The sequence below is a fragment of the Chelonia mydas genome, chromosome 5, assembly GCF_015237465.2.
Source record: "Chelonia mydas isolate rCheMyd1 chromosome 5, rCheMyd1.pri.v2, whole genome shotgun sequence".
Taxonomy (NCBI): Eukaryota; Metazoa; Chordata; order Testudines; family Cheloniidae; genus Chelonia; species Chelonia mydas.
In genome coordinates this window covers 100,509,219-100,537,073 of record NC_051245.2, presented here as the reverse complement: position 1 = coordinate 100,537,073, position 27,855 = coordinate 100,509,219, and the positions used below count along the sequence as shown (strand labels likewise).

The 27,855-nt window shown below is 39.9% G+C and overlaps 1 protein-coding gene across 3 annotated transcripts in view; it reads right to left on the bottom strand.

Moving 5' to 3' along the window:
• JAK2 (Janus kinase 2) overlaps window positions 1-27,855 on the bottom strand; it is a 156,353-nt gene that overhangs the window by 57,971 nt on the left and 70,527 nt on the right. For all 3 annotated transcript variants that reach the window (XM_027827858.3, XM_043546956.1, XM_043546955.1), the window contains 5 exons: window positions 17,076-17,199; window positions 15,423-15,540; window positions 14,741-14,886; window positions 6,034-6,346; window positions 3,315-3,434 (listed from right to left, as the gene is read on the bottom strand). In XM_027827858.3, the coding sequence (XP_027683659.2) occupies window positions 3,315-3,434; window positions 6,034-6,346; window positions 14,741-14,886; window positions 15,423-15,540; window positions 17,076-17,199 (821 nt within the window). The remainder of the gene's footprint in view (window positions 1-3,314; window positions 3,435-6,033; window positions 6,347-14,740; window positions 14,887-15,422; window positions 15,541-17,075; window positions 17,200-27,855) is intronic.

Sequence of the window (27,855 nt, the reverse complement as noted above, 5' to 3'; positions counted from 1 at the left end):
TCCAACCCTGATACTCTATGATTCTATCCCTCTGGTGGGGAGCAAAGGCCTAGAGTAAATCAGTCCTTCTCCACAGTTTATAATTCTTAACAATGGTTTATTCACAGTTTTCACAAGGTAGGCCTCAGGGTTGTCCCAAGTGGTTTTCTTAACAACCCCCCCAAAACACACACAAAAAAACATTTCCTTGCTCCCACCAGAGCACTGACACTTATTATACTGGCTGCTGACTGTCACCCCTTCCCCAAGTAGTAGTAGTAAACTTGGTATTTCCCCAGTGAGAAGGAGAACAGCTCTCTTCCTAGAAGAAACCTATCCTCCAACCCTTCTGCAGCTTGTATCTTGTCCCTACTCCCAGCTCTCTCACCAGAAGAGGTTCTAAAGGTCACAGCAGCCCTTAACTGGGCTCAGGTGTCCCTAATTAACCTGAAGTAACCTCTTTTCAGCTCACAGGAAAGAGGGTTTTAACGGGCTGATATACCTGCCTTCAACCACCCTCCCACAGCTGTCAGGTCTGAGTTTGTCACAGTCCAATTTTATGCCAGAATAACTCCATTGGTTTCAATGGAGTTGCACTGGTATAAAACTGGAATAGCGCAGTGGTGATTCAAACCCCAAGGTATGTTCCTCCCCAGTCTGGTTTCCAATACCAGCAACTCAGTTCAACTCAGAGAAAACAGACTCTCCACTGGCTATATGACCAGCGAGTGTATTTTCTGTTATTTTCTCAAGTAGTTTATTTGAATAACCTGAGCTATACACCAGTAGTTGAGATCTCAAGGGTTTTTTGAAGAGTCATATAGTGAAACATAATGCAGCTGTAAGAAAGGTTGTTTACACTGTGTAACTTTACATAACATCATTCTCAGTAAAACTGCTGTACAATAAATATTTTAAAATACTCTGGTTGTGATTTCTTAAACTTTATTTAACACAAGAAAAGCTTGTACTTAGGGCTTGTCTACACTGACTGGGGGTTTGACGTGCAGCGATCAATGCATCAGCCGTCGATTTAGCTGTCTCTGACCCACTAAACCAACCACCGATCACTTTCCTGTCGACTCCTGTACTCCACCTGAACGAGAAGTGCAAGGGGAGTCGACGGGAGAACATCTCCAGTCGACATCGCATAGTGTGGACCCCGCGGTAAGTAGATCTAAGTACGTCAACTTCAGCTACATTATTCACATAGCTGAAGTTACATAACTTAGATCAATCTCCCCCCGCAGTGTAGACAAGGCCTTAATCTATGTCAAGAAGACTGTCTACAGACTTACTTGCTTGGGATCGGATTATGCCAGCTCTAATATTAAATGCCTAAAACTTGACATATTCTGGTTTTTCACCTTTTCTTAAGAGATGCCCTTTAATAAAGCATTTGTGCTGAACAGAAACTCACACATACTTCTAGGCTGCACTAATATGATGCAACTGCTGTATTTATGAAAATGAGGGCTATAGATGCTGCATAATGAGTGGGTGAAACAGAATGCAATGTGGACTTAAAGCCTTTTGTTGCTAAATAAAATTATCATTATAAAAAGGGAACAACAACATTTATTACAGAACATCCCTGATAGAAAGACGAAAGGACAAACCGCTTAGTACGTACATATGAGCAACCTCTGTAATTTTTTTTAAAGGTCACGATGGGGGAGGGAGGTGGGAAGGGTGAAGGGAGGGAAAAACCAACCACCACATATGTTTTGTTTTATTCAAATCAATATAAATAACTTCAAACTACAACAAGTTTTTAATTCCCATATCTTTCATGCACCCTCTATGCTCTGCCTTTCCCAAGATTCCTCTTTTTTGAGAGAGCTTCACAGGTTTGTTAGGATAATTTCTGGTAAATAAATCCTGTAAAGATAGGACCATTTTGGGAGAGGAGTTCTCTCAACATGGAGAAACCGAAGATGTGAAAATTAACAGTTCTTCCTGGTAGATCTTAGAAAGACAGCAGGAGGAAATTTGTGCATCTCATATTGAAAATACTTCTTTCCTTATTTTGTGTCAATGTGCTCCGACCTATAGCCTGTTCCTTCATTTTCCTCCCATTTCAGATGAATCTTAACTACATTATAGGGCTGTCCTAGACCAACCACATTTTATAAGAAAAAGGGATTGTACTACCTTAAAAGAAAAGCTGAACATGTTCATTACTGAAGTTGAAAAACAGCAATGAAAGACGTAATGAAAATAATGTTCTTTAATAATCCAAAAGTGAAAGTGCTGTCTTAAAGAACAAATATTTCTCACGCATGCACATTACAAGAAAAGACTACATTAAAAACCATTTGTTTCCATTGGCTAGCTACTAAAAACACAGCTTAATTATCTACAAGTGTAGATTCTATGTGACTACTGAAGAGTAAATTATATCAAAATCTAATATAATTCTGAAAAACAGTATCATTTTTAAAGGCAGCATTAAAAACAGAAAATGAATTCATTCTCATTCCAATGCTTTTGCAGGTTTTGGATTTACTTTCCCCAGGAAGGAAGAACCATTTTAGCAGTACATCTGTCTTATGTGCCAACAAGTTGTAGATCTTTGATCACACAGGAAAATGCCTGAAACAGGAAATCTGATGCTACACAGATCAGTAATGGGGATCAAGAAAGAAACCACTACACCAAAAGGTTATCTCATACAGGAAACGGTGTTGCTAATACAATGCTAGGATTAAAAAGACAAACAATTGTGGCTTTTTAGTTCACACACAAATTCGCTTTACAATATATTGTAAGTGACTTGTTTACATTGTCAGGCTAACACTTTTCAAACTTATGCCTCACACAATACTTTAAATAATAACAGCTATACTATTAGTTTTGTACCCTTTGTCTAGATGGATATATATAGTTCTGTATATCTTTTTCCCTTCAGGCTACTCTCAAATCCCAATCCTGCAGTTGCGTGTGTGCACGCGCGCGGACAGATTGCTGTGCCCATGCACAATGAATTGCAGGATTAGGGTCTAGGTTAACTAAAATTACACAAGTTTAATAATTATTTAGCTAGGCACAACGAAGTTGGAGAATGAACTGCAGACAAAGTTGACGTCACTTAGTTTTAAACATCCTGGTTTCAATTTCAGTCTATGCTGTGGTGCTTCAAATACATTAGCATCTCTATGTACTGATATATTGATCACTGTTAAAATCTTCAGTTTTTACCTTTTGCCTAATTAACATCTGAGTAATGTTTACTGCAACATAGGTTTAGTAGAGTATTGTGAATACTGCCGTATTCCCATCACATGATCAAACCAATATCAATATAAATCAAACGATAAGAAAAATAAACATACCAGATTCTTACTGTCCTGCTTATGAATGGTGACAATTCTACTCTCACTGGAGCCTTCTTGGTTTGCTTGCTTAATGCTGACATCGATTATATCAGGAAAATCACAGTATGTCTGTAATTCCTGTAATAAATGTTGGTTATGATTAATACTAACATAGTAAATGGTTTTTCAAAGTATAATTCAAAATTCTAGAATTCCTACAACCATAGATAAATATTTTCACCACCTTAGGAATGATGACGAATGCAAAACACTGAAGATCAAATAATCACGAAGCGGATGCTGATTTTCACAATGAAAAATACACACACACACACACACACATGCATCCATGACTATGGTAACCGAAGGCACAAATCATAATGGGAGCTAGAAGCATGGGTGAATTTTGACTGGAGTGCAATTCAGGGAATTTTTGAAAATTTGGTTCTTTAAATTCTGTCCTCAAACTGAATTCTTAAAATATCTGACTGTCTCACTTTTTCTGTTCTTCCACCAGATGGATAAGGATAGATCAGTCAAAATGTTATACAGGTAATGGCTTTTTTGTTAGTTGCCTGTAGCATTTTAGATAATATACATCATTATTATTTGTTATTTCTGTAATTCAAGGGAAATAACAGTCAGATAATAATCTGAGTAAGAATTTCTAGTTTCTGTTATTTACTGCAGCCTTTTTGCAGGTGTATCCATGGTTACACTGGCACAACATGTATTCACCCATGCTCTCCATAAAGATGCTGGGCCAGATTCGCAGCTGGTGTAAATCATCTTAGTTACATTAAAGTCAATGGAGTTATGCCCAGTTACCAGAGAAGAATCTGGGCTGGCAAGACCACCTATCACAGCCACTGCATTACCACCACTTCACCAAAATAAAATAAAATAAAATAAAATAAATAAAAAATCTTGCTCCAAGCCAAGTGGTTGAGTAAAGTTTTGTGACGCTGATTTGCTGCAATAGTCAAAGATATAGCTTGCCTTACCTCACTATTAAATTTGAAGACGCACCCCTTTGTACAAATGCAGAAACTGTCCACAGGTAAATGTAGTTAATTACCTTACATTAGGCACAGTTGCCTAATGGTCAGAGCAGAGGACAGGGAGTCTGGCGACATGATTTCTATTCCCATCTGCCCCTGCCTTCCTCTATAGCCTCAAACAAGATACTTAAACTCTTTATGCATTTGTTTCCTCATCTGTAAACTGGGGATAATAATGCTTATTCATCTTGGAAAAAAACTTTGAGAATCTCAGATGAAAAACAATACAAATCCTATTACTCTTGCTATTAAAGGCTTGATTGGCATGCACAAATGGTACAGTTTCATACACAAATTTCAGCATGTGCAAAGTTAGAGGTTGCTTCACGAAAACGTGGCTCAAAGAGGATACATTTTATATATGAATTAATGTACAAAAAGTGATTTTAAAAGGCCTAGTTTTCTATAAAATAACTCCAAACATCATCATTAGAACCATCTCTTGAAGGCTGCTTTTCGCATATGAAGGGTTTCTAGCAGGAACATTTAACAATCATCAAAGTTATACAGATGATAACTATTGGCCCAATTATCCAAACTTTAGCTCAGTCTGCACTGTTTCTAATAAGCACAAAGGAAGAAATATCAAGATATTTGCATATATGTAGTTATATATTTTAATATGCCTGATGATTAAATACCATATCATAAAAGTGCCATTTTACATAATGGGCTGTGATCACTTGTAATCTATCTGTTAACCTCAATTTGCTCTACAAGGTATTTTTCACATTACTGTTTTGATCTAGTCTGTTATCTATCATGAAATGTATATGTATTTTAAAATGTACGGTCATTTATTTATTCATTTTAAAAAAGGAGATCACCTCCAATACTCCTCCTTCAAATTTCCCTTTGGAAAAAAACCAGTTTTATTTAGATTATAAAGAAGGGTTATACCAGAAGAGTTGTTTCATCTATAGTCTGTAAAGTGATGTGTAAGTTTTTAATGTTATAGTAATGTTTCACAATAATATTCTGTTATTTAAAAGCCATGTACAAAAAATAAGATATACTCCTGAAATGATACATTGTCTTTGGGATAACAGTGTTCCTGATCTGATCTGGGTACATTGCACATTAGCAATGGAACAGGTGGGGCTTATCAAACCTAGACTTAGTAATTCCTGACAACCAGTAATTCATTTCCTGCTAGCAACTAGCATCAGATAACGTTAAGTTCAACTGTTGAATATTCAGATGGGAAACAATGTAAAAAACAAAAACAAAAACACCCAGATAACATCAAGAATAAAATGTAACTACATGATTATAACAAATGATTGAATAATTTAGCTTAACTCTTAAATTAGGCGGAGCTGTTACTTTCTCATGTCAACTTTTATAATAATCCTGTTTTAGTAGCATGAATGACAGAGAACTTCACTCTTCATTTGTCATCTAAGTACTTTAATTGCTTAGTCAAAAATTATTTCTCTTATAATCTATATAAAAAAAATCCACCTAATTTAAAAAGTCTTGTGCTGTTTGGTTCAAGTCAAACCCCATTCATACAGAAATCATAGTAGAGCTATTAAGTCAAAGTCATAATTCATTCTATAGTACTACATGAGAATGAATCAGTACATGTAACATATGACCAAATTACTCTGTTACCATGTCCATTTGCAAAATCCTTAAAATAATAAAAGTGAAGCCATATTCATAAGGATTACCTGTTCTGTCAGTGTCTCACTGTCTTTATGTTTCCCTCTTGAGCACTGAATTCCACCGTTTCCAGTTATTATAATGGTTGCAAAACTCTCTTCACCTCTGCAAGGCTCTTTTACTTCAAAAATCTCTGAATAGAAGGCAGGCTGAAGGGATTCCAGATTTATAAGATATTTAAGTTTCAAGTTTCTGGCAGTAGCTTTGCATTGGCCAAACTGCTGGATAAATTTGCGGAATCTGTACCTTATTCTCTTTCGTGTCAAAATATGGTAGTCTTGGATTTTTGCCCGAACACATTTAGGCAAAAACATCTTGTAACTGTGAACACAAGATTAGCACATAAATTCCAAGGTTTATCTATAAAGCCTAGAAAAGGAAATTATTTCTGTATGCAAAATAAATACAAAGCCAACATAAAAATACTTTATCTATCAAATGAACTACTTACTGTGTTAAAATTTATTGTGGTTTTTATTTCAGTCTTCAGTAAAAGTTGTTGAAAACGAAACCACACTTATTGTGCCGTTTTCTATTTTTCATTTACTAGTTCCAAAGTATAGTACATTGTTGTTTCCATAAACCTGGACATTTCTGATTTAGTCATTATTATGTGGGGTTGGGAAGAAGTCCAGTCAGCAAGGATACATTGATAAATTCCCATAGCTATGCCAATGTAGCAAAATCCTGATCTTTCTAGGTCATTCAGATTTGTAAATACAGACACAGAACCACATATGTCAAGTTTAAAAAGAAGATAACAAACAATGCAATACTACACTGTATCATGAACTAAGCCTTGTACTGGGAGGTTGGATTTCTTAACTTTTGAGTACTGGATGTTCTTATAACTTAATGCTCTGTTAACATTTTCTCTGTGTAACTTAAAAGAAAGATGCCAAAATCTAAAAACAATATCAAAACAAGTTTTATTTAATCAGTTACCACTTGTGTCACTGGCTCTAGCAGTATCTTGTTAACTAGGTAATTAAAAATGAAACTATGTTTTAAAAGTTATGACATGAAGAAGTTTAACAAAAGAATGGACACAAAAAAATGAAATTTTCAAAACCAGACTCACAAGAATGGAAAAAAAGGTGAGAGCAAGAGAACATGTTGTCTAGACAAGAGGTGACTACCTCAGAAATCCTCCCAAATAAAAAGCTTAGTGAGTCAACATTTTAAAGAGCAAAGAAATATTTGAGTAATTGGTCTTCCTCCCAGCATAAGAACATAAGAATGGCCATACTGGGTCAGACCAAAGGTCCATCCAGCCCAGTATCCTGTCTACCAACAGTGGCCAATGCCAGGTGCCCCAGAGGGAATGAACCTAACAGGTAATGATCAAGTGATCTCTCTCCTACCATCTATCTCTACCCTCTGACAAACAGAGGCTAGGGCCTCTGAAAGAGCCCTTGCCATCTTTAAATTATAGTTTCCAGAGATCCTGGGTAGCATATGGTAATATCAATGACTTAACATAGTACAATGAAAATGTGACCTGTATAGAAAAGAGGGGTAGAGTGTAACAATTTCAGAAATACGGCACCAGACTATTTTAAGCATTTACTCCTGTACATCTGTTTTCACTTGTTCTCTTTGTCCCCCTATTCAGGTACACAAATGTATTCTGGAAACTATTTGAACATGTGCATAACTCTAAACATGTACTTAAGTGCCATTCAGCACTTTAAAAGCATGCTTAAGTGATTTCCTGAACAGGGCCTTTAGCAGTATACATTGATAAAATACAGTGTAAAAGCGAATTCTGGTAACTGAGTGAATCTGACTATGTACATCTTAGGAATTCCAGTTTGATTTTATGAACTGTCTGTATCCTTCTGTTTTTACTGTATTGTTGCACCATCCCCCTTATGTTGAGGAGGCAAGAGGGGTGCAGGTGTGTCGGGCTCTGCATAGGAAAATTGAGAGATCTAGCCTTTAGCAGAATAACGGGTAGCTGCAAGCTGGATGGAACCATTTCTGCCTAGCTTGTCTAGCATATGGAGAGTGGAATTTCCCCAGAAGCAGGACAAAGAACCAAGGTGTTGATGCTACCCTTTAAAAACAGAGACTGGGTGGGTTGGAGGATGAGACAAAAGGAAGCTTGGGCAGGAGGGGACATACTGTTAGACTCAGACATTAAGGTCAGAAGGGACCATTATGATCATCTAGTCTGACCTCCTGTACAATGCAGGCCACAGAATTTCACCCCACCCACTCCTGCGATAAACTCTCACCTATGTCTGAGCTACTGAAGTCCTCAAATCATGGTTTAAAGACTTCAAGGTGCAGAGAATCCTCCAGCAAGTGACCCTTCCCCCATGCTACAGAGGAAGGTGAAAAACCCACAGGGCTTCTTCCAATCTGCCCTGGAGGAAAATTCCTTCCCGACCCCAAATATGGTGATCAGCTGAACCCTGAGCATGTGGGCAAGATTCACCAGCCAGATACCCAGGAAAGAATTCTCTGTAGTAACTCAGATCCCACCCCATCTAGCATCCCATCACAGGCCATTGGGCCTATTTATCATGAATAGTTAAAGATCAATTAATTGCCAAAATCATGTTATCCCATCATACCATCTCCTCCATAAACTTATCGAGTTTAATCTTGAAACCAGATAGGTTTTTTGCCCCCACTGCTTCTCTTGGAAGGCTACTCCAGAACTTCACTCCTCTGATGGTTAGAAACCTTCATCTAATTTCAAGTCTAAACTTCCCGATGGCCAGTTTATATCCATGTGTTCTTGTGTCCACATTGGTACTGAGCTTAAATAATTCCTCTCCCTCTCTGGTATTTATCCCTCTGATATATGTATAGAGAGCAATCATATCTCCCCTCAACCTTCTTTTGGTTCAGCTAAACAAGCCAAGCTCCTTGAGTCTCCTTTCATAAGACAGGTTTTCCATTCCTTGGATCATCCTAGTAGCCCTTCTCTGTACCTGTTCCAGAATGAATTCATCCTTCTTAAACATGGGAGACCAGAACTGCACACAGTATTCCAGATGAGGTCTCACCAGGTGCCTTGTATACCAGTACTAACACCTCCTTATCTCTACTGGAAATACCTCACCTGATGCATCCCAAGACCGCATTAGCTTTTTTCACAGCGATTTCACATTGGCGGCTCATAGTCATCCTGTAGTCAACCAATACTCCAAGGTCCTTCTCCTCCTCCGTTACTTCTAATTGATGCGTCCCCAGTTTATAACTAAAATTCTTGTTATTGATCCCTAAATGCATGACCTTACACTTCTCACTATTAAATTTCATCCTATTACTATTACTCCAGTTTACAAGGTCATCCAGATCCTCCTGTATGATATCCTGGTCCTTCTCTAAATTGGCAATACCTCCCAGCTTTGTATCATCTGCAAACTTTATTAGCACACACCCACTTTTTGTGCTGAGGTCAGTAATAAAAAGATTAAATAAGATTGGTCCCAAAACTGATCACTGAGGAACTCTACTGGTAACCTCCTTCCAGCCTGACAGTTCACCTTTCAGTATGACTGGCTGTAGTCTCCCTTTTAACCAATTCCTTATCCACCTTTCAATTTTCATATTGATCCCCATCTTTTCCAATTTAACTAATAATTCCCCATGTGGCACTGTATCAAATGCCTTACTGAAATCGAGGTAAATTAGATCCACTGTGTTTCCTTCGTCTAAAAAAATCTGTTAATTTCTCAAAGAAGGAGATCAGGTTGGTTTGGCACGATCTACCTTTTGTAAAACCATGTTGTATTTTGTCCCATTTACCATTGACCTCAATGTCCTTAACTACTTTCTCCTTCAAAAAGTTTTCCAAGATCTTGCATACTACAGATGTCAAACTAACATGCCTGTAGTTACCCGGATCACATTTTTTTTCCCCTTTCTTAAAAATGGGAACTATGTTAGCAATTCTCAGTCATACGGTACAACCCCTGAGTTTACAGATTCATTAAAAATTCTTGCTAATTGGCTTGCAATTTCATGTGCCAGTTCCTTTAATATTCTTGAATGAAGATTATCTGGGCCCCCCGATTTAGTCCCATTAAGCTGTTCGAGTTTCGCTTCTACCTCAGATATGGTAATATCTACCTCCATATCCTCGTTCCCATTTGTCATCCTACCATTATCCCTAAGATCCTCATTAGCCTCATTAAAGACTGAGGCAAAGTATTTGTTTAGATATTGGGCCATGCCTAGATTATCCTTAACCTCCACTCCATCCTCAGTATTTAGCAGTCCCACTTCTTCTTTCTTTGTTTTCTTCTTATTTATACAGCTATAGAACCTTTTACTATCGGTTTTAATTCCCTTTGCAAGGTCCAACTCTACCTGACTTTTAGCCTTTCTCACTTTATCCCTACATGTTCTGACCTCAATAAGGTAGCTTTCCTTGCTGATCTCTCCCATCTTTCACTCCCTGTATGCTTTCTTCTTTTTCTTAATCACCTCTCTGAGATGCCTGCTCATGCAGCTTGGTCTACAATTCCTGCCTTTGAATTTTTTCCCGTTTCTTGGGATGCAGGCTTCAGATAGCTTCTGCAGATTTGACTTGAAGTAATTCCAGGCCTCCATAAGTTCTTCAGTCCAATCCACTTCCCTAACTAATTTCCTTCATTTTTGAAAGTCAGCCCTTTTGAAATCAAAAACCCTAGTTGCAGATTTATTTTTGTTAATCCTTCCATTTAGTTTGAACTGAATTAGCTCATGATCACTTGAACCAAGAGTGTCCCCTACAACCATTTCTTCTATGAGGTCCTCACTACTCACCAAAACCAAATCTAAAATGGCATCCCCTCTAGTCGCTTCAGCAACTACTTGATGAAGGAATCCATCAGCTATCGCATCTAGGAAAATCTGAGCCCTATTATTATTACTAGCACTCGTCCTCCAGCCTATATCTGGGAGGTTAAAGTCTGCCATGATCACTCAGTTTCCATTAGTATTTACTTCATTAAAAACATTAAAGAGGGCTCTATCCATATCCAAATTAGATCCCAGCGGTCTATAGCACACCCCAAGCACTATCACAGGGGAGGCTCTAGTAGTTTTCTTCCCCAATGTGATTTTTGCCCAGATGGGCTCTGTATTATCCATTCCATCGCTTCTTATTTCTTTACATTCTACCTCATCATTGATATACAATGCTACTCCACCACTTTTAATTTTAATTTCTGTCTTCCCTAAACAGCACATACCCTTCAATAGCTGTAGTCCAGTCTACTATATAGTACCGTGACTACTATTCAACCATGTTTCTGTTATCCCTGTAATATCTGGTTTCACTTCCTGCACCAGTAGCTCTAGTTCCTCCATTTTGTTACCTAGGCTCCTCGCATTGGTGTACAAACATCTTAATTTTTACTGTTTGGCCTCGCTCACATTCTGTAGCCGATTAGGCACGGACATTCTACAGCCAGTATGACCTATTAGACTGGTATCCACACTGCCCTTCCTCCTTATATACATTCTCCTACCCACGGCTGTATCCTTTCTTATTTCGTTTTCTTCCCTCACAATGCTAAAATCCGGCGTGGAGATTACCTGGACATCTCCCAACCATCTCCCCCAAATTCCTAGTTTAAAGCTCTCTTAATCAGTTGTGCCAGCCTCCATCCTAGAAGTCTACTTCCTTCCCTACTCAGATGAAGTCCATCCCGAGAGAACTGTCGTCTGTCCATGAATGCCTCCCTGTGGCCATACATCCCAAAGCCCTCCTTATATCACCTCTGCCTGAGCTATCTGTTGATAGTCATAATCTTGTCACACCTTTGTTGCCCTTCTCTAGGAACAGGCAGAATCCCACTAAAGATCACCTGAGCCTCGATTTCCTTAAGCGTCTTCCCCAGCCTGGCATAGTCTCCCTTGATACGTTCCAGCGAGAATCTACCGGTATCATTTGTTCCCACATGAAGGACAATCAGTGGATTCTTTCCCGCTCCCTTTAGGATCCTTTTCAACCTCAGGTTCACATCCCGTATCTTAGCACCTGGAAAACAGCACACCCTTCTATTCTCTGGATCAGCTCTGGTTAAAGGAGAGGGATAGCTCAGTGGGTTGAGCATTGGCCTGCTAAACTCAGGGTTTTGAGTTCAATCCTTGAGAGGACCATTCTGTGTGACAGTTGTTTGGGGGAGAGATAGCTCAGTGGTTTGAGCATTGGCCTGCTAAACCCAGGGTTGTGAGTTTAATACTTGAGGGGGCCATTTGGGGCAAAAATTGGGGATTGGTCCTGCTTTGAGCAGGGGGTTGGACTAGATGACCTCCTGAGGTCCCTTCCAACCCTGATATTCTATTCTATTCTACAGGCCTGTCTATTCTTCTCAGTAAGGAGTCCCCAATCATGTAGACCTGCCTTTTCCTGGTGACGGTGCGATTCTCTGGTCTATCCCCTATTCCCTCTGGCTGCAAGTTCTTTCCATTCCTAATCTCCCTTGTAATCCTCTTCAACCCATCCTGTATCCTCCTGGGGCTCATATTTGGTGTAGTCTCCATTGACTCTTCCCCTTTTCCTATAGGACTAGCCGCTCTTCTCTTCTTCCTTGCCCTTCCACCTTCAGTGATTACCTGCTGAGCCCCTTCTTCATTTTCCAACTCTGCCAACCTATTCTTGAGCTCTATTTCTCCTTCACTAGCCCATCTTTTCCTCTGCCTGATTCTCTTAGTCACATGCTTCCACTGTCCATTTTCTTCATCCAGCAGTCTCCCAACAGAATTCTTCAGTCCTGCTTCCATCTGTAAGTCTGAGCTTTTCCCTTCAGCTGCCTCAGGTCTTTGCTCCATAAGCCGCTCAAACTCCCTTCTAAACTCAACCAGACTTTCCACCTGCATCACCAATCCTCGGATCTTTTCTTCCATCAGCTGTATCAGACGGCACTTCATGCAGAAAAAACTCTTTCCAGGTACCCCCTCCAGGATCACGTACATACCGCAGCTTCCACATCCAGTCATCTTCATTGTGTCTTCCACTACATGGGTCACGCCCACTGCTGTTTCTGTATCTGTCATAGCCTTTCCACCTAAATCCTGTTAATCTGGGAAACACAAACCACACCGAAACACAAACCACACCAAAACCACCACCACCCACAGCAAAAACAAACCCCAAACAAGCACCACAAGACAAACTCCCCTTTCAAACTCCCACTCAAACTCCCCTGTTTACAGCTCTGTTTGCTGGCTCCTGTGCCGCTGCAGCTGTCTGTTCTAGCAGAGGGGACTTGCTTAGCTGCAGGACCAGCCAAGGAAGAAGGAAACTGGCTACGGACTACAGGGAGATACTTCAGGATTTGGAGGAAAAGCCTAGACTCTTTAGAGGACTCTGACATAAGCCCAAAGAATGTTCAAGAATGGTAAGGGACATGAGGCAGGGAAGTGCATATACACAGGTTATTGTTGTGTCTAGATCTATATACTTCTTGTGCTGGCAAAAGTAAAGAGTGATTCATTTTTGGAAACCTTACAAAACCTGTGTGTCTGTTTGGTTCAATTATCACACACGCCTGAAGAGGTAACTGTAAACCCAGAGCTCACACAAGGTCAGAGCTCTGAGGAATCATAGAAGATTAGGGTTGGAAGAGACCTCAGGTGGTCATCTAGTCCAACCCCCTGTTCAAAGCAGGAAGGGTGTGCTTAAGCTACTGGGGAGTCTCGGAGCCTGTGGCAGCTAGGCTGCAAGGTCCCATTTCTGTGAAGGGATAACCGACAGAAAGCCTGTGCCCAGAAAGTGTGTCGGGGCAGTTCTGCAGCCTACTCAGACCAAAGGAAGCTTAAGAGCACATAGGCCTAGTGTGTGAGGCTCAAACACTGTAGCTTGGTGACCATCCAGACAGTAGGAGTGCTACCAGGGCTTTGTGACACAAATACATGCATAACAAAAGAGAGACAACCACATTCTTTAGGATCCAATAATGTTGCAAGGTTGTGTGAAATTTAAGTCTTTCGTACTTCAGAAGTTCTCTGTTAAAACAAAGAACATTAAAAAAAATTACTTATTTTTCTTGACTTCCCCCTGGAAGCTCAAAATTACAATGTGTTTGCACATATGTTTGCCTTCAGTTGCACACGCACTTTAGTTATTATTTTAAGATTGTTTATAGGTGAAGTGATTCTTTGGATTAAAAGAGCATAGACAAATATATGTCACGTGGAAAATAAAGTTAATAGTTACATGGACTTTTCAGATATAAAAAGAAAAAAGTTTTTGAAACCGAAAAACTGCAGACACATGGGAAGTTTTAGAGCAGCGGTTCCCAAATTATGGTCCAGGCACCACCAGCAGCCCACAGAACACTTGCCAGAGATCCACAGAGAACTGGTCACATAGTGTTGATTCCTCCTTGTTTCCACCTGCTAAATTTCATTAAAAGACAGCTAAAAATACACTAATTACTTTCCTAATGTTATTTTCTATATAAGCAATGGCTGAAGTTGCAACAAGGATGTTCATTTGCTAACGGAAAGGAAAGTAGTCCATGCGATCACAAAGGTAAGGGGAGGTGGTCATGAGATAATCTCTCTACTAAGCTAAAGTCAACACTATAAATACGTTTGGGAATCTCTGCTCTGGAACAAATCTGTTGCCAAAAATTGTGTGTCTGTCAAGGTGCTAATTGCTTGGGTTACATGAAAGAAAAAGGCAGATTGAGAAAACAGTAAACTAATGAGTTATCCTTTTACTATATGTAAAAGTAACATTGTTCTGAAGTAAGGAATTACCTGACTGAATTATAGATAGCCAGGGGAGTTTGGTCCTTTTCTTTGGCCACTCTCATCATATCAAGAACAGCCATTCCAAGGCATTCTTCCTGTGTTTCATGAGTAACAGGCACCTTTACCCATCCATGCACAAAATCATCTCGCCACTGAGAGAGAAAAGAGCAAAAGCAATCAGACTGAAAATTTACCTCATCGTGATCTCTCTTTTATAACATTTTTTTTTACTGAACATTTTTGTGACTCAATTCTTCTGTACCCACAACTCTGTGAATCTGTACACTGGTTCCCAGCTACTCTTCACCCCGTGGCAACCCAGCTCTTAACAGGTTTGTTATCAGCTTATTGCTGAAGTCCCACAAGGTCTGTTCACGTATGGTATGGTCCTACATTTCCAAGCCTGCTCTTCTCAAAAAATGGAGCCTGATCCTTCTGAGGGGAATGACACGGTGGAGGCATCATAGTCCTTCATCCCTTCCCTCACGCTGGGTTTTCATTCTCTCCTACTGCAGAGGCACGGTGTGGCCCTGAGTTTTATCTGCATATTTAAGACTGGCCTCTGAGAAATTAAGTCAAGCTTTGTGCGTTATTTCTGTGGGATATCATACACATTCTATGTTTGGACGATGGTGTCAAAAAGCTGTGGCAAAGAGGTTAAAAAAAACAAAAAACAATCAAGTCATACCTGAGCAAACAGATAAGACATGACAAGGTCATCAACAACAGGGCTCTCTGCACCTCGGGAAACACCATAACGATATGCTCTGCTACTGCCATTACAATACCAATGAGGAAAATAAAACCTGTTGAGGAACATACACACTGTATAGTTAGGCAAATATCAACAAAATTAAAGGCTATATCTGCTGAAAAAGACCACACATCTTAAATACTATCACTTGGTAAAGTTAAGATTTCTTTTTATGTACAACTCCCTGTAGCAAGATCCTTGGTCCTCTACAAACCTCTTGAGAAGATACAATGAAATATAACTACCTGGGTTATTATAACAATGCCCAAGGAAGATAAGATTATTCTGTGCCTAAGTGAACAACCATTACGTGATCCCAAAGAAAATACTCTGGTTATCACGCCATTCAGTTTACTGCAAAGAGGTAACAGCACAGCCGTTAGTAAAGTGGTTCTTGTAGAAGTGATACCTGGTTGCTGCAAACGTTGTAACTGCTCCCAGTGTGACTAAATCATATCTTAGATTACTAAAAGAAATGTTTGGAACTAGGAGTAGCACTATAAAATTAATGTAACTGCAGAACAGAAAGCTGTATTCTAATCCAACTAATATATCACTAACAAAACTGCCAGCTTTAAATTCTGATTCCTAAATCTCTTTTGCTCATAATATACCATAAAAAACAAAACAAACTGCTTTATTTTTTTGATACTGTACCTGGTCGATCTTACTTTTCCTTGTATGGATGACATTAGTGGAGAATGAACAAAACACTCTAAAAAGAGGTAAGATTTTCAGAGTAGCTTTGCTGACCACAACCACATTTTAAATTGGAATTAGCAATATGGTTGAGTATTCTGCTGTGCATCTGTGCAGTCTGGTAGTCATTCTTATCTTACTCTTATAATAGAATGGGGAACAAACTAACAGATGCACACAGCAGAAATTTCAATAAAATAATTTCAGTCTACCAGCATAGGGCAAAGTAAGCCATTAAGAGGACATTTTGAATTTCAATTTGCAATTAATTTACCAAAGGGACACTCATGCTACCTTATGCATTTCAAGGAAATAGAAGACTTTTCAGCAGGAAAAATTGTAGATGCACAGCTCAAAAAGTTCACTTTCAAAAAAGAGATTTTGTTCATTTGATAGATACAAATTCTGCTGTAGATGTCCTGATGATTGGATGGGATAACTTAATTATATCTATAAATCAGCATTTTAGTCAATGAAAGACTTTTTACATTTCAGAACTTCTAATAATTATATTAGCATCATGACTCAAAAACACAAATCCACGAACAAGAAATTTGGCTCTTGTTAGTTGATCATTTATCACAAAACAAATAAATAATAATAATTGGAACTTCCTGTACTATCAGTACCTTTTTGTTTTTTAACCTGAAGAGGCAAGTATAGCTATCTCCAATACAAAGGCACAAATGATACAATTGATTATTCAATTTACTCAATCCAACATATTTTGTATGCTTCTTATCAAGTACCTAATAGTTCATACGGAGACTATAATTCAGTTACATTTTACATTATATTGTTTGCTACTGCTGTTATTTAGCTTTTTGCATTAAATACGAAAAATAAATCACAATTCTTTTTTAGGTGTTATCTGAGTTGTCATGCTACCTTATTCGGTAGAGTATGTTGAGCCTGGTTGATTCTTCTACGTGGAAGATGTGATTTGGAGGATACCAAATTCTCTCTGTTTCATTCATTAGTGCAAACATGTTATGGTACACAGGCATGATACCTAGTAAAGCAACAGAAAAACAAATGCTTACTGAGAAGTTCCTTATTATGCAGATCACTTTTTTTTTTTAGTAGGAAGAAAACACACCCTTGTAAAAAGTGGTGGACTGATAGTATCTGAGAGTCTTGTTAACTGATTGTCCATAGCACTGGTAGGTCATAGTTTCACTTCAAGTTTCTGCATGCTGCAGTTTATTTTCTGCCTCAGTATCATCTCTTTGTTTCTTTATGCTCCCGGTCTGCTCATTGTACCCACCTGCTGTTATCTCTCACTTTATATCCAGGGCTTGCCTACACATGAAAATTAATCTGGAATACGGTAGGGTGTGAATTTAAAGCAGGTTAACTATTCCTGATTAACTTCATGCATTCCTTAGGCCAGGTCTACACTACCACTTACTTTGGTACAACTTACTTCGCTCAGGGGGTGTGAATAAGTCAACCATCTGAGTGACGTACATTACACTGAACTAAGCGCTGGTGTGGACAGCGCTATGGCAGCGGCAGAGCTTCTCCTGCCAACATAGCTACCGCCTCTCATGGGAGATGGATTTATTATGTCGACAGGAGAGCTCTCTTCCATTGCACAGAGCGTCTTCACCAAAGGAGCTACAGCAGCACAGTTGAGTTGGTGCAACTCTACCAATATAGCATTTCTAGTGGAGACTAACCCTTACTCCAATTAGCTTAATCCCATGGAGCTAAACAGGAAGAGCTATTCTGGAATAACACCCTGGATCGACAAAACCTTAGATTATAAGGTTTTCAGGGCAAAGACCATCTCCATATGGCTGTACAGTATCTAGCAGAGTGCACTGTATGTGCTACCAGAATAATAAATAATAGTACTTTGTTTTAATTTATTTCTTGTGTTTTTTCAAAAATTGAACAGACTAATGCATTAGTTTTACACCATTAGGTTTAAAGAAGAATTAAAAGCAGAACAACATAAAGAGAATCACCATGACTATTAAGTCACCTTCCTACATATTCCAGGTATTAATACGACTGTACTAAGACTTATCAATTTAGGAGGACACAGAGGAAGGAAGCTTAGGACAAGAGAGTAGAACAAAAAGGGGATGCTTCTGTGACATAGGGACTGTCTCTCATTACAAAGGACCAGTCACGTTCAAAGAAAGCTGACTTGAGGGGGGTGGGGGGCGGGGGGAGAGAGAGAGAAGAGAGAGAGAGAGACAGACAGGCTTCACGATTCGGCAGTGAAGCCAGAAGACTGATTTCTTGTTTGAATAACTAAAAATATTTTCTAACATAAAAACCATGCTTGATATGAGATTTTTATTGATAAGTGTTGGTAAACATTGATTTCACAATACACACACAAACTGATGAAAAAATGTTTCTATTGATAATAATCAAAATTTACCAGGGTGACCAGATAGAAAGAGTGAAAAAGAGGGACACTTTTTTTTCCAGGAGCATATATAAGAAAAAGCCCCTAATATTGGGACATCTTGTCACCCTAAAAATTACAGATAGGCAGTGTAAGAAAGATGCTGCTTGAGAACTGACTATAGTCAAAATCCAATGATTAAACTTTGAATGAGGCTAGTTACAAATGAACTAGCGAATGAATGGTAAAAACATATAGTATTTGTCGATTTCAGGATATTTACTTTGTACATTTTAACCTATGATGTGAAAAATTGTATTTTTAATGGTTTATAAGGCTTAAAAATTTTGAACCTCAATATCTGTCATTAAAAGTTATTTGATCCCCTCATAATCTTCTGCAACTGTGAAAATGTAAATTGATAAAAATTGAAAAAAAAATGCTTAAAAATAAACTCCCCAATCCTCTTTCCCATAAAACAGGGAAAACTAACCAAGACAATGATTCAGCCAAATACTTGAGCACATCTAAATTAGCATGTGACTAGTCCCACTGTGTAATTTTCAGTGGGACTACTCCAATACTTAAAGTTACTATGTCTAAGGCCCAAATCCTGCAAGTTGCTCTTCCTCAAGGATCTCTATCCCTGTGCAGAGCCCCATTTATTTGGGGCCATAGTCCCCAAGTCTGTAAGTGCATCCACACCAGCAAAACCTTAGGTTTGTTTAGTATTTTTATTTTACTTTTTTTAAAAAAAAACAAACCAGTTACTACCATTAACTCTTAAATCCTCAACAGTCCCAATTTAAAACCAGAACTGCTCGAAACATTGTTTTGTTGGAATTTGCCAAAGTGGTGAAATCACAATGCTTTGAAGAAGGTTCAATTTTGGTGAAGCTCCACTAGCAAAGCTCGCCTATCTGGCAGGCTGCTGACTAGTCTGGGCTTCCAGGTTCTGCAGCCCTGGAGCAGCACACCAGGAGGACCATCACAGACCTAGGGCTCCATTCCCTCTGGTGGAGAATTTTCAAGTTTTGACTTACATTCCTAATCGTAACAAAACCAATTTGTAAAATAACAAAATCCTCCATGAAACAGAATTGCCTCTTCCTGCCCTGCTCTACTTAAAGAACTTCCCGTTAGAAAGGGGTAAATACAGAGGATCAGGATCTACATCTCATTTTCCTTTCCCTGCTTCCTGTTTTGGAGCCCTCTCATTCAAATAAATAATCACATATAAAAAGGCCAGGATTTGTCAGAGCCGTTTAGTGGGAACACAAAAATTAACAGACTGGAAGAAACACAATAAGGGCTTATAACTGAGCATGGGAAACTGCAAAGAAACACTAGAAACTATCAATAAACTAGCCAAAGGAATAAATGTAGATTATCAAATCACTTTGTAGTACAGCCATGCAATTAAAACAGTAATTTGATAATGTTCTCTGTCTTTTACTATTAGGTTCTGATGTGCTGCCACAACAAAGATTAGAATGCAAGTATTCTAAGTATATCACATTCAATTCTGTAATATTATGCAAAGCTGGCATATTCCAAAACCTGTGTGTTTTAGCTTGCATAATACAAGGAAAATACAATCCTTGTCAATATAACTTGTTTGTGAGAGTGCTGGAGAGAGGTAAGGGGTTCACCCTTTTACAGAGCCCCATCTGGTCTTCAAGGAAATGGCACCAGCACTGGCTTTGAGTCCATTCCCCCAGCCACAGGTGGATATATTTACTGAGCAGGAGGCTAAATGGGTCAGCTTGACTCAGGATAAACACTTAAACAAGTATTCTGATACCTGAGGTTTATTAGTAGCCTTGCAACACGCAATAGGTCAAATGATTTGCAAAAAAATACATTAAAAAAAAAACCTCAAACAATTTTTATCTGCTGCTTGAAAATTCTTAGTAACAATGACTAGAAAAGCTTTTTTTTTTAATTGTTCCTCAAAAGTATCATCTGATGAACATGCCAAAATAGAGACAACCACCAACTAATAAGGAAGGTGCAACTATTCTACTAGGACAGAAATGTTTAATGGCTGGCAGAGAAATAAGATAATACAAAAAAGCAGAGCTTGCAGAAACAAAGAAATAGCTGAGAGAATAAGGATGATCACTTGTATCATTTGTTATGTTTAACAAAGTGTAAGGTTCACAGATCATTTGATATGACATATAATAAGTGGTGCACGTACATAACATAAAATTAACTGCATTACATAGAGATGATCAGGGTGGATTTGATTTAAATTAAATTGATTTAAATCATGATTTAAATCACTACTCAGGAAGATCGATTTAATCATGGATTTCTACATAAAAGTGCATTCTTGTTGGTTGTTATAACCTTAATACATATTCTTCACAACTCAGAGACAGATGTAGGTTTCATTTTTAGAAGGTACACACTATACATTTTAAAGTGATTTATTTTGAAAACTTTTCAGATTAGTTTTACAGCTATATCAGAAAATGAATGATCGTTTGGTTATTTCATTTACCAAAGGTAATTGAAGCAGATATTTATGAAGTCACTGGGAGGTGAACTATCTCCAGATCAACAGGTTAATGATTAATATTTGGAGGATTTTCTTGCCATGCTGTATTACGAGAACATCACCAGAAAGACATTTAAATTGTTTTATTTAACTAAAACGACAACATTATGTATTCTGGATTTTTTTCTTCAACAGCAAACATATAATATTTTAATGAATCAAGCATACGAATTTTGAATTTAGTTAAACATTCAAATTTTTTAAAATCAGGTTTGTTTTTGTTAAAATTGTTTTTAACTAAAATAGTTAAATGAAATATTTTTTTTTAAAAAAGATATTAAATCAACTATGTCAGCCAGGTCAACATGACAAATTTAAAATATTGGCTTCTGCAGCTAACTCAGTTGTCTTCACCTTCATTTTCCTGTTTATTCATAATCTTGAAAAGAAAAACAAGCTTTCCTGCTTTTTCAGGTCCCAAACGATTTCTCAATTTGGAGTGAATTAGTCCAAAGGAAGAAAATATTCTTCCTACACCGGCAGAAGAAGCTACTGCTGTTAGAAGTGAGATCATCACTTCAACAGTCTCTGAATCCAAGTGCTTAAGTGACTTCCACCAGTTCACTGGTGCGACTTTCTTTAAAACCTCATCAGCAAACATATATTTCTTGAATGGTTCTCATTCACAAACTGGGTCTCTTTTATGGCCAGCTGCCATTATAGGTTTTCCCTTCTAGTGAGAGATCTCAAATCTCTCGAATGGTAGATCTCAAATCAATGAAGGCTACACTCAGAAAGACCTCAAGACTTCTGGAATATGCTGCTCAAACAGTTTCACTTCTGTTTCTACTGCCTGTCCCTCCCTTCTCACATTTATCTCCAGACTTCTTCTCCTTGTCCAGATCTATTCTGCCCCCAAACAATCTTCTATTCATTAAACTTTTTGAAACTTTGCACTATTAGAGAGGTAAGGGATTGACTCTGTGTACACAAATTTGCAGAGGGACAATAGGATTGAGGTCTGTTATTTCTCACTTCTATATATTATTTAAAAACATTTTTGCTGTTAACAACCATGTTATCTCTGGAAACACAAATCCACAGTTGGAGAACTGCAAAACTAAGACATCTCTGGTGGTATCTTCTAAACTGAGCACTGAGTCCCATTGGGTAGATAGAAAGATTAACCTAAATAATCTATACAGAAGCCCCTGGAACCCCATAAGATTGGGTCCCTAATCCATGAACTATTGGAACTCATTTACAAAACTTTTCTTAAACATTACTTGAATTTATTGTCACATACTATAGACTTAGAATTTAAAATCCCTATTCCATGATGAGATATCTTTGAGCTATGATGTATCTTAATTAAAACTCTCTTTAGATAAAATGCTTTTTGAGGAAAAAATCCTATGCAAAAAATCCAATTTAAATTTTAAAAATCCGATTTTTTTTTAAATAATTGATTTTTATCCACCCTGGAGATGATGTACCAGTCTATGACAAATACAAGTATTAATAGTTATTACTGCAAAAATGTCATGTTTAGGACCAAAAAAAAAAAAGTGTAGAACAGTAGGAAAGAGCCTATTTGAAGCTGCTAGACTTAGATGAGGAGGAAAAAGGTTTACATGACATATCATATGTAATGAAGTTTAACGTTTCCCATTAAGGGAAAATAATTAGAGTGAACTACAGTACACGATGATGAAAAAACTTGGAAGTCACAAGAACTGAAGATTTAATTAATGGGGAAGCAGGGTTTACAGAGATTTGTATTTACTATGCTTTAAAACGTATTTGCTACAAGAGCAGTGAAATTGAATAAATGAAGTAGTACGTAAATACATAAGTGGCTAATATACATGGGCCATTCCCAGTGGTGTGGAGACAACTGCAGGCCTTATGTTTGGATCCAAAGTATGCAGGAGGTGGAAGTGCTAAGAAATCAGTATGCCCTGAAGAAGAGAAAACCGGCTTTCTCTCAAAGCAATCCAGGAGTACTAATTAGCCTTCCTCCATCAGAGTCATCTAAAATTCTAACAGGTCAATAAATATGACCTCATGGGAGTGTTCTGCTAAGGTAAAACAAAACGTGTTAAATCTAGAATAGCTTGTTAGGATGAAAAAAGACACAAACAACCGGTGAAAATGTTTTTTGTCCCTGTCCTTTGAAGGTTATTTTGAGAACGTTCTACAACAATCATATTACACAATGTTGTATTCTCACTGTTCTGCATGTGGAGAGAAACCAAATAAGGAAGTCTCCAATCCTAAAATTAATTAATTAGTTAATTAATTCACCTTGATTTGTTAACAGTGAGAGTTTACAATTATATTTTGCTTTAAAGAGAAAAAACAGAAGGTTTATCTGTGTGGAATTTTATGAAAAAAAAAAAAGGTTTCGATCAGAGGTGGGCAAACTACGGCCTGCGGGCCACATCCGGTCTGTAGGACAGTCCTGCCTGGCCCTTGAGCTCCCAGCCGGGGAGGCTTCCCCCAGCCCCTCCTCTGCTGTCCCCACTCCCTGCAGCCTCAGCTCATTGCTCCGCCAGTGCTCTGGGCGGCGTGGCTGGCTCCAGCTGGGCTGCACGGCTGCGAGCTCCTGCCGCTCTGAGCGGCATGGTAAGGGGGCAGGGAGCTGGGGGTTGGATACAGGGCAGGGGGTCCGGGGGAGCAGTCAGGGGACAGGGAGCGGTTGGATGGGGCGGAGGTTTGGGGGGAGGGGGCAGTCAGGGGATGGGGAACTGGGGGGATTGGATAGGCGTGGGAGTCCCGGGGGGGCCTGTCAGGGAGTGGGGGTGTGGATAGAGGTCGGGGCAGTTGGGGGCATGGGGGTTTGGAGGGGTTAGGGCACAAGGAGCAGGGGGGGTTGGATGGGTTGGGAGGTTCTGAGGGGGGCAATTAGGGGGTGGAAAGTGGGAGGGGGCGGAGGCCAGGCTGTTTGGGGAGGCACAGCCTTCCCTACCCAGCCCTCCATACAGTTTCGCACTCCAATTTGCCCCTCGAGCCAAAAAGTTTGCCCACCCCTGGTTTAGATGAACATACATGCAATTCAAAATATGACTTTGGAGATCAATATGATGGGCCACATCCTGTTATTTCATGGGAAGAACTCCACTGAACTTCAGGATGGCTGCAGTGGTTAGGGGCCAAAAACATAGCTGAGGCTTGGCATACAGCAAAGATTCATAGATTCCAAGGCCAGAAGAAACTACGGTGATCATCTAGTCTGACCTCCTGTATAACACAGACCATAGAACTTCCCCAAAATAATTCCTGGAGCAGATCTTTTGGAAAAATATCCAATCTTAATTTTAAAATTGCCAGTGATCGAGAATCCAACACAACCCTTGACAAGTTATTCCAAGGGTTAATTACTCACACTATTAAAAATGTACATCTTATTTCCAGTCTGAATGTGTCTAGCTTCAACTTCCATCCATTGGATTGTGTTATACCTTTCTTTGCTAGACGGAAGAATGCATTATTAAGTATCTATTCCCCTTGCAGATACGGACAGACTATTATCAGTCACTCCTTAACCTTCTCTTTGTTAAACTAACTGGATTGAGCTCCTTTAGTCTGTCACTATAAGGCATGTTTTCTAATCCTTTAATCCCTGGGTTCTCAAACTGGGGGTTGTGACCCCTCAGGGGGTTGCAAGGTTATTACATGGGGGGTCATGAGCTGTCAGCCTCCACCCCCAAACCCCACTTTGCCTCCAGCATTTATAATAGTGTTAAATATTTTTTAAGTGTTTTTAATTTATTGAGGGGGGCGGGTCACACTTATAGGTTTGCTGTGTGAATGGGGTCACCACTACAAAAGTTTGAGAACCACTGATTTAATCATACTTGTAGCTTTTCTCTGAGCCCTCTCCAATTTATCAACAGCCTTCTTGAATTGTGGGCACCAGAACTGGACACAGAATTCCAGCTGCAGTCACACCAGTGCCAAATGCACAGGTAAAATAACCTCTCTACTCCTACTTGAGAGTCCCTTGTTTATGCACCCCAGCAGAGGAGTTGTGCCCACCCTCCCAGATTTCTGCCAGGGTTTGCTGGCTGGGCTCCCTCCCTGTGCAACAAACAGCTCCTGGAGCTGGTGAGCTGGCTGCGGGGAGAGGCAGCAGCAAACAACTGGGAGCTGTAGGGAGAGGCCACTGATGTAAGAAGAGGGAGTATGCTGGGGTGGATGGTAATGACTCAAGTTGTTGGGGTGGAGGCGAACCTTTAAATTGTGCACCCCGCCACCCATATCAGTAGGTATCAGTTGTGCCTGCATTCCAGGATCTCATTATCTCTTTTGGCCACAGTGTCACACTGGGAGCTCCTGTTCTGCTGATTATTCACCATGACTCTCAAATCTTTTTCAAAGTTGCTACTTCCCAGGAGTGTCCCCCACAACCTGTAAGTATGGCCAGCACTGTGTGTGTCCTGTCCACATCCCTTTTCCTCCAGCAACTTCTGTTTCACTGGAAGCAAGGATGGTCAGTGGTGTAAGAACCTTTAAGTTGTCTCTACCCCACTGGAGGATCACTTTTGTACCAGGAGGATACTCCCTGGGCCAGACTGGCTGAATTTAGGGATAGATTATTAACTTAGTGTGGTGGAAAGCAGCCGCGACATGCCAGTGGACCTGGCCCAAGATGTTTCACTAGGTTTTGTCAGAGTAAACAGAGTGGAAGCCAAGATGTGCAAGGGCAAGTATAAAAGTAAAACACCCATGAGGTGTACTGGAATTGAAGTCACTGACATCAGAGTCAATGACAGTCTAGACATAAAAAAAGGAACCCAAAGCCCTTTGTACATGATTCCCACTTTGCCTAAGCAACAACACTAAACATCAGGAGGAGCAGGACTTTTAGTAATCATCAGAGACAACTGAGTAAAAAACAAATGCTATAATATTCAGTGATTTTTCTCTCATGTCTAAGACTGAAATTTCATGTCTGAACACCTAAAAACATTTTCTAACAAACATAAAAACATGTTTTTATTTGTTGAAATAATACATACAATCAGTGAAACTGAACAACAACAATACATATTTTACTGAAATTAACTTTGAGGAGCTTTCTAGAAAGGAACCCTGTATATCCATACACGTAATTTATTTTAGTGTCTCATGGTACATACGTGTACATGGTACATTACAATACTGAGTAGAGCAGAGGTGGGCAAACTACGGCCCGCGGGCCACATCCGGCCCACGGGACCCTCCTGCCTGGCCCCTCAGCTCCTGGCCCGGGAGGCTAGCCCCTGGCCCCTCCCCCGCTGTTCCCCCTCCCCCACAGCCTCAGCGCACCATGCTGCCGGTGTAGTGTAGTAAACTGCTCCACGTAGGAATGTGCTGCTGGTCGCAGTTACGGAGAGCAATTTACTACACTATATCAGCGCAACGCTCTGGGCAGTGCAGCTGTAGCGCTGCCAGCCACTGGTGCTCTGTGCTGCGCGGTAAGGGGGCAGGGAGCAGGGGGGGGTTAGATAGAGGGCAGGGGAGTTCGGGGTGGTGGTCAGGGGGTGGGGGTATGGATGGGGTCAGGGCAGTCAGAGGGCGGGGAACGGGGGGAGGGGTTGAATGGGGGCAGGGGTCCCGGGCGCGGGGGGGGGGGGGTAGTCAGGAAGGAGGGGGGGTTGGATGGGGAGGTGGGGGGCAGTCAGGGGACAGGGAGCGGGGGGTGGTAGATGGGGCAGGAGTCCCGGGGGGGGGGGAGGTGGGGGGCATCAGGGGACGAGAAGCGGGCGGGGGGCACGGATAGGAGGCGGGGGCAAAGCCTCCCCTAACTGGCCCTCCATACAATTTCCGAAACCCGATGTGGCCCTCAGGCCAAAACGTTTGCCTGCCCCTGAACTAGAGCTAGCTCGAAAATGGTTTACCGATTAAAGTTTTCATTTTGGGGGTTTTGGTTTTCCAATGAAACAATGGAAAGCAGACACTTGATGTGAACATTTTAGTTTAGTTGAAACCCAATTTTCCGTTGGAGAAAATTTTCACAGAATATCTTCTATCAGATCAAAGAGAAACACATCTCACAAGTGATTACAATATTGCAGTATGTCAATAAAATTACTGAACACCTAAATTGATCACTTTATATAATTATAAAGCTCTGGCTATACAGCTGTGCCTAATAATTTTAAAAAGTTTTTCAGGAATCTATTGCCTATGGAATTCAAGGATGAAGCGAAGCTGGGAGACTGAGAACTGAATGTTCTTGTGAGCGATCGTGCTCAGTTTCCTGCATACTGAGAATCTCTAACAAACCTGGCTGACACCAGAAATTGGGCCTTCTGATACCTTTGGCATAAGAACATAACATAAGAACGGCCATACTGAGTCAGACCAATGGCCCATCTAGCCCATTATCCTGTCTTCCAACAGTGACAAAAGAGATTAAATGTTAGATCAAGGCTTATGAAAGGAAGACTCTGACCATAAAGACAGTGGGATGGCGGGGGGGGGGGGGGGGGGGGGGGGGGGGGGGGGTGAAGTGCAAACCTAAGAACAGATTTTCAAAGGCACAGTTTCACATACACCCTACTCCCAATACACACATGCACAAAACTACGCCTCTGAAAATCTAGCCTCCTGGAACAAAGATGTACTCATCTTTCCATGTTTCAGAGTAGCAGCCGTGTTAGTCTGTATTCGCAAAAAGAAAAGGAGTACTTGTGGCACCTTAGAGACTAACAAATTTATTTGAGTATAAGCTTTCGTGAACTACAGCTCATGTCATCGGATGCATTCCGTGGTGACCTTTGGATGTGACCTGCGAAGTTTTTTTTTCC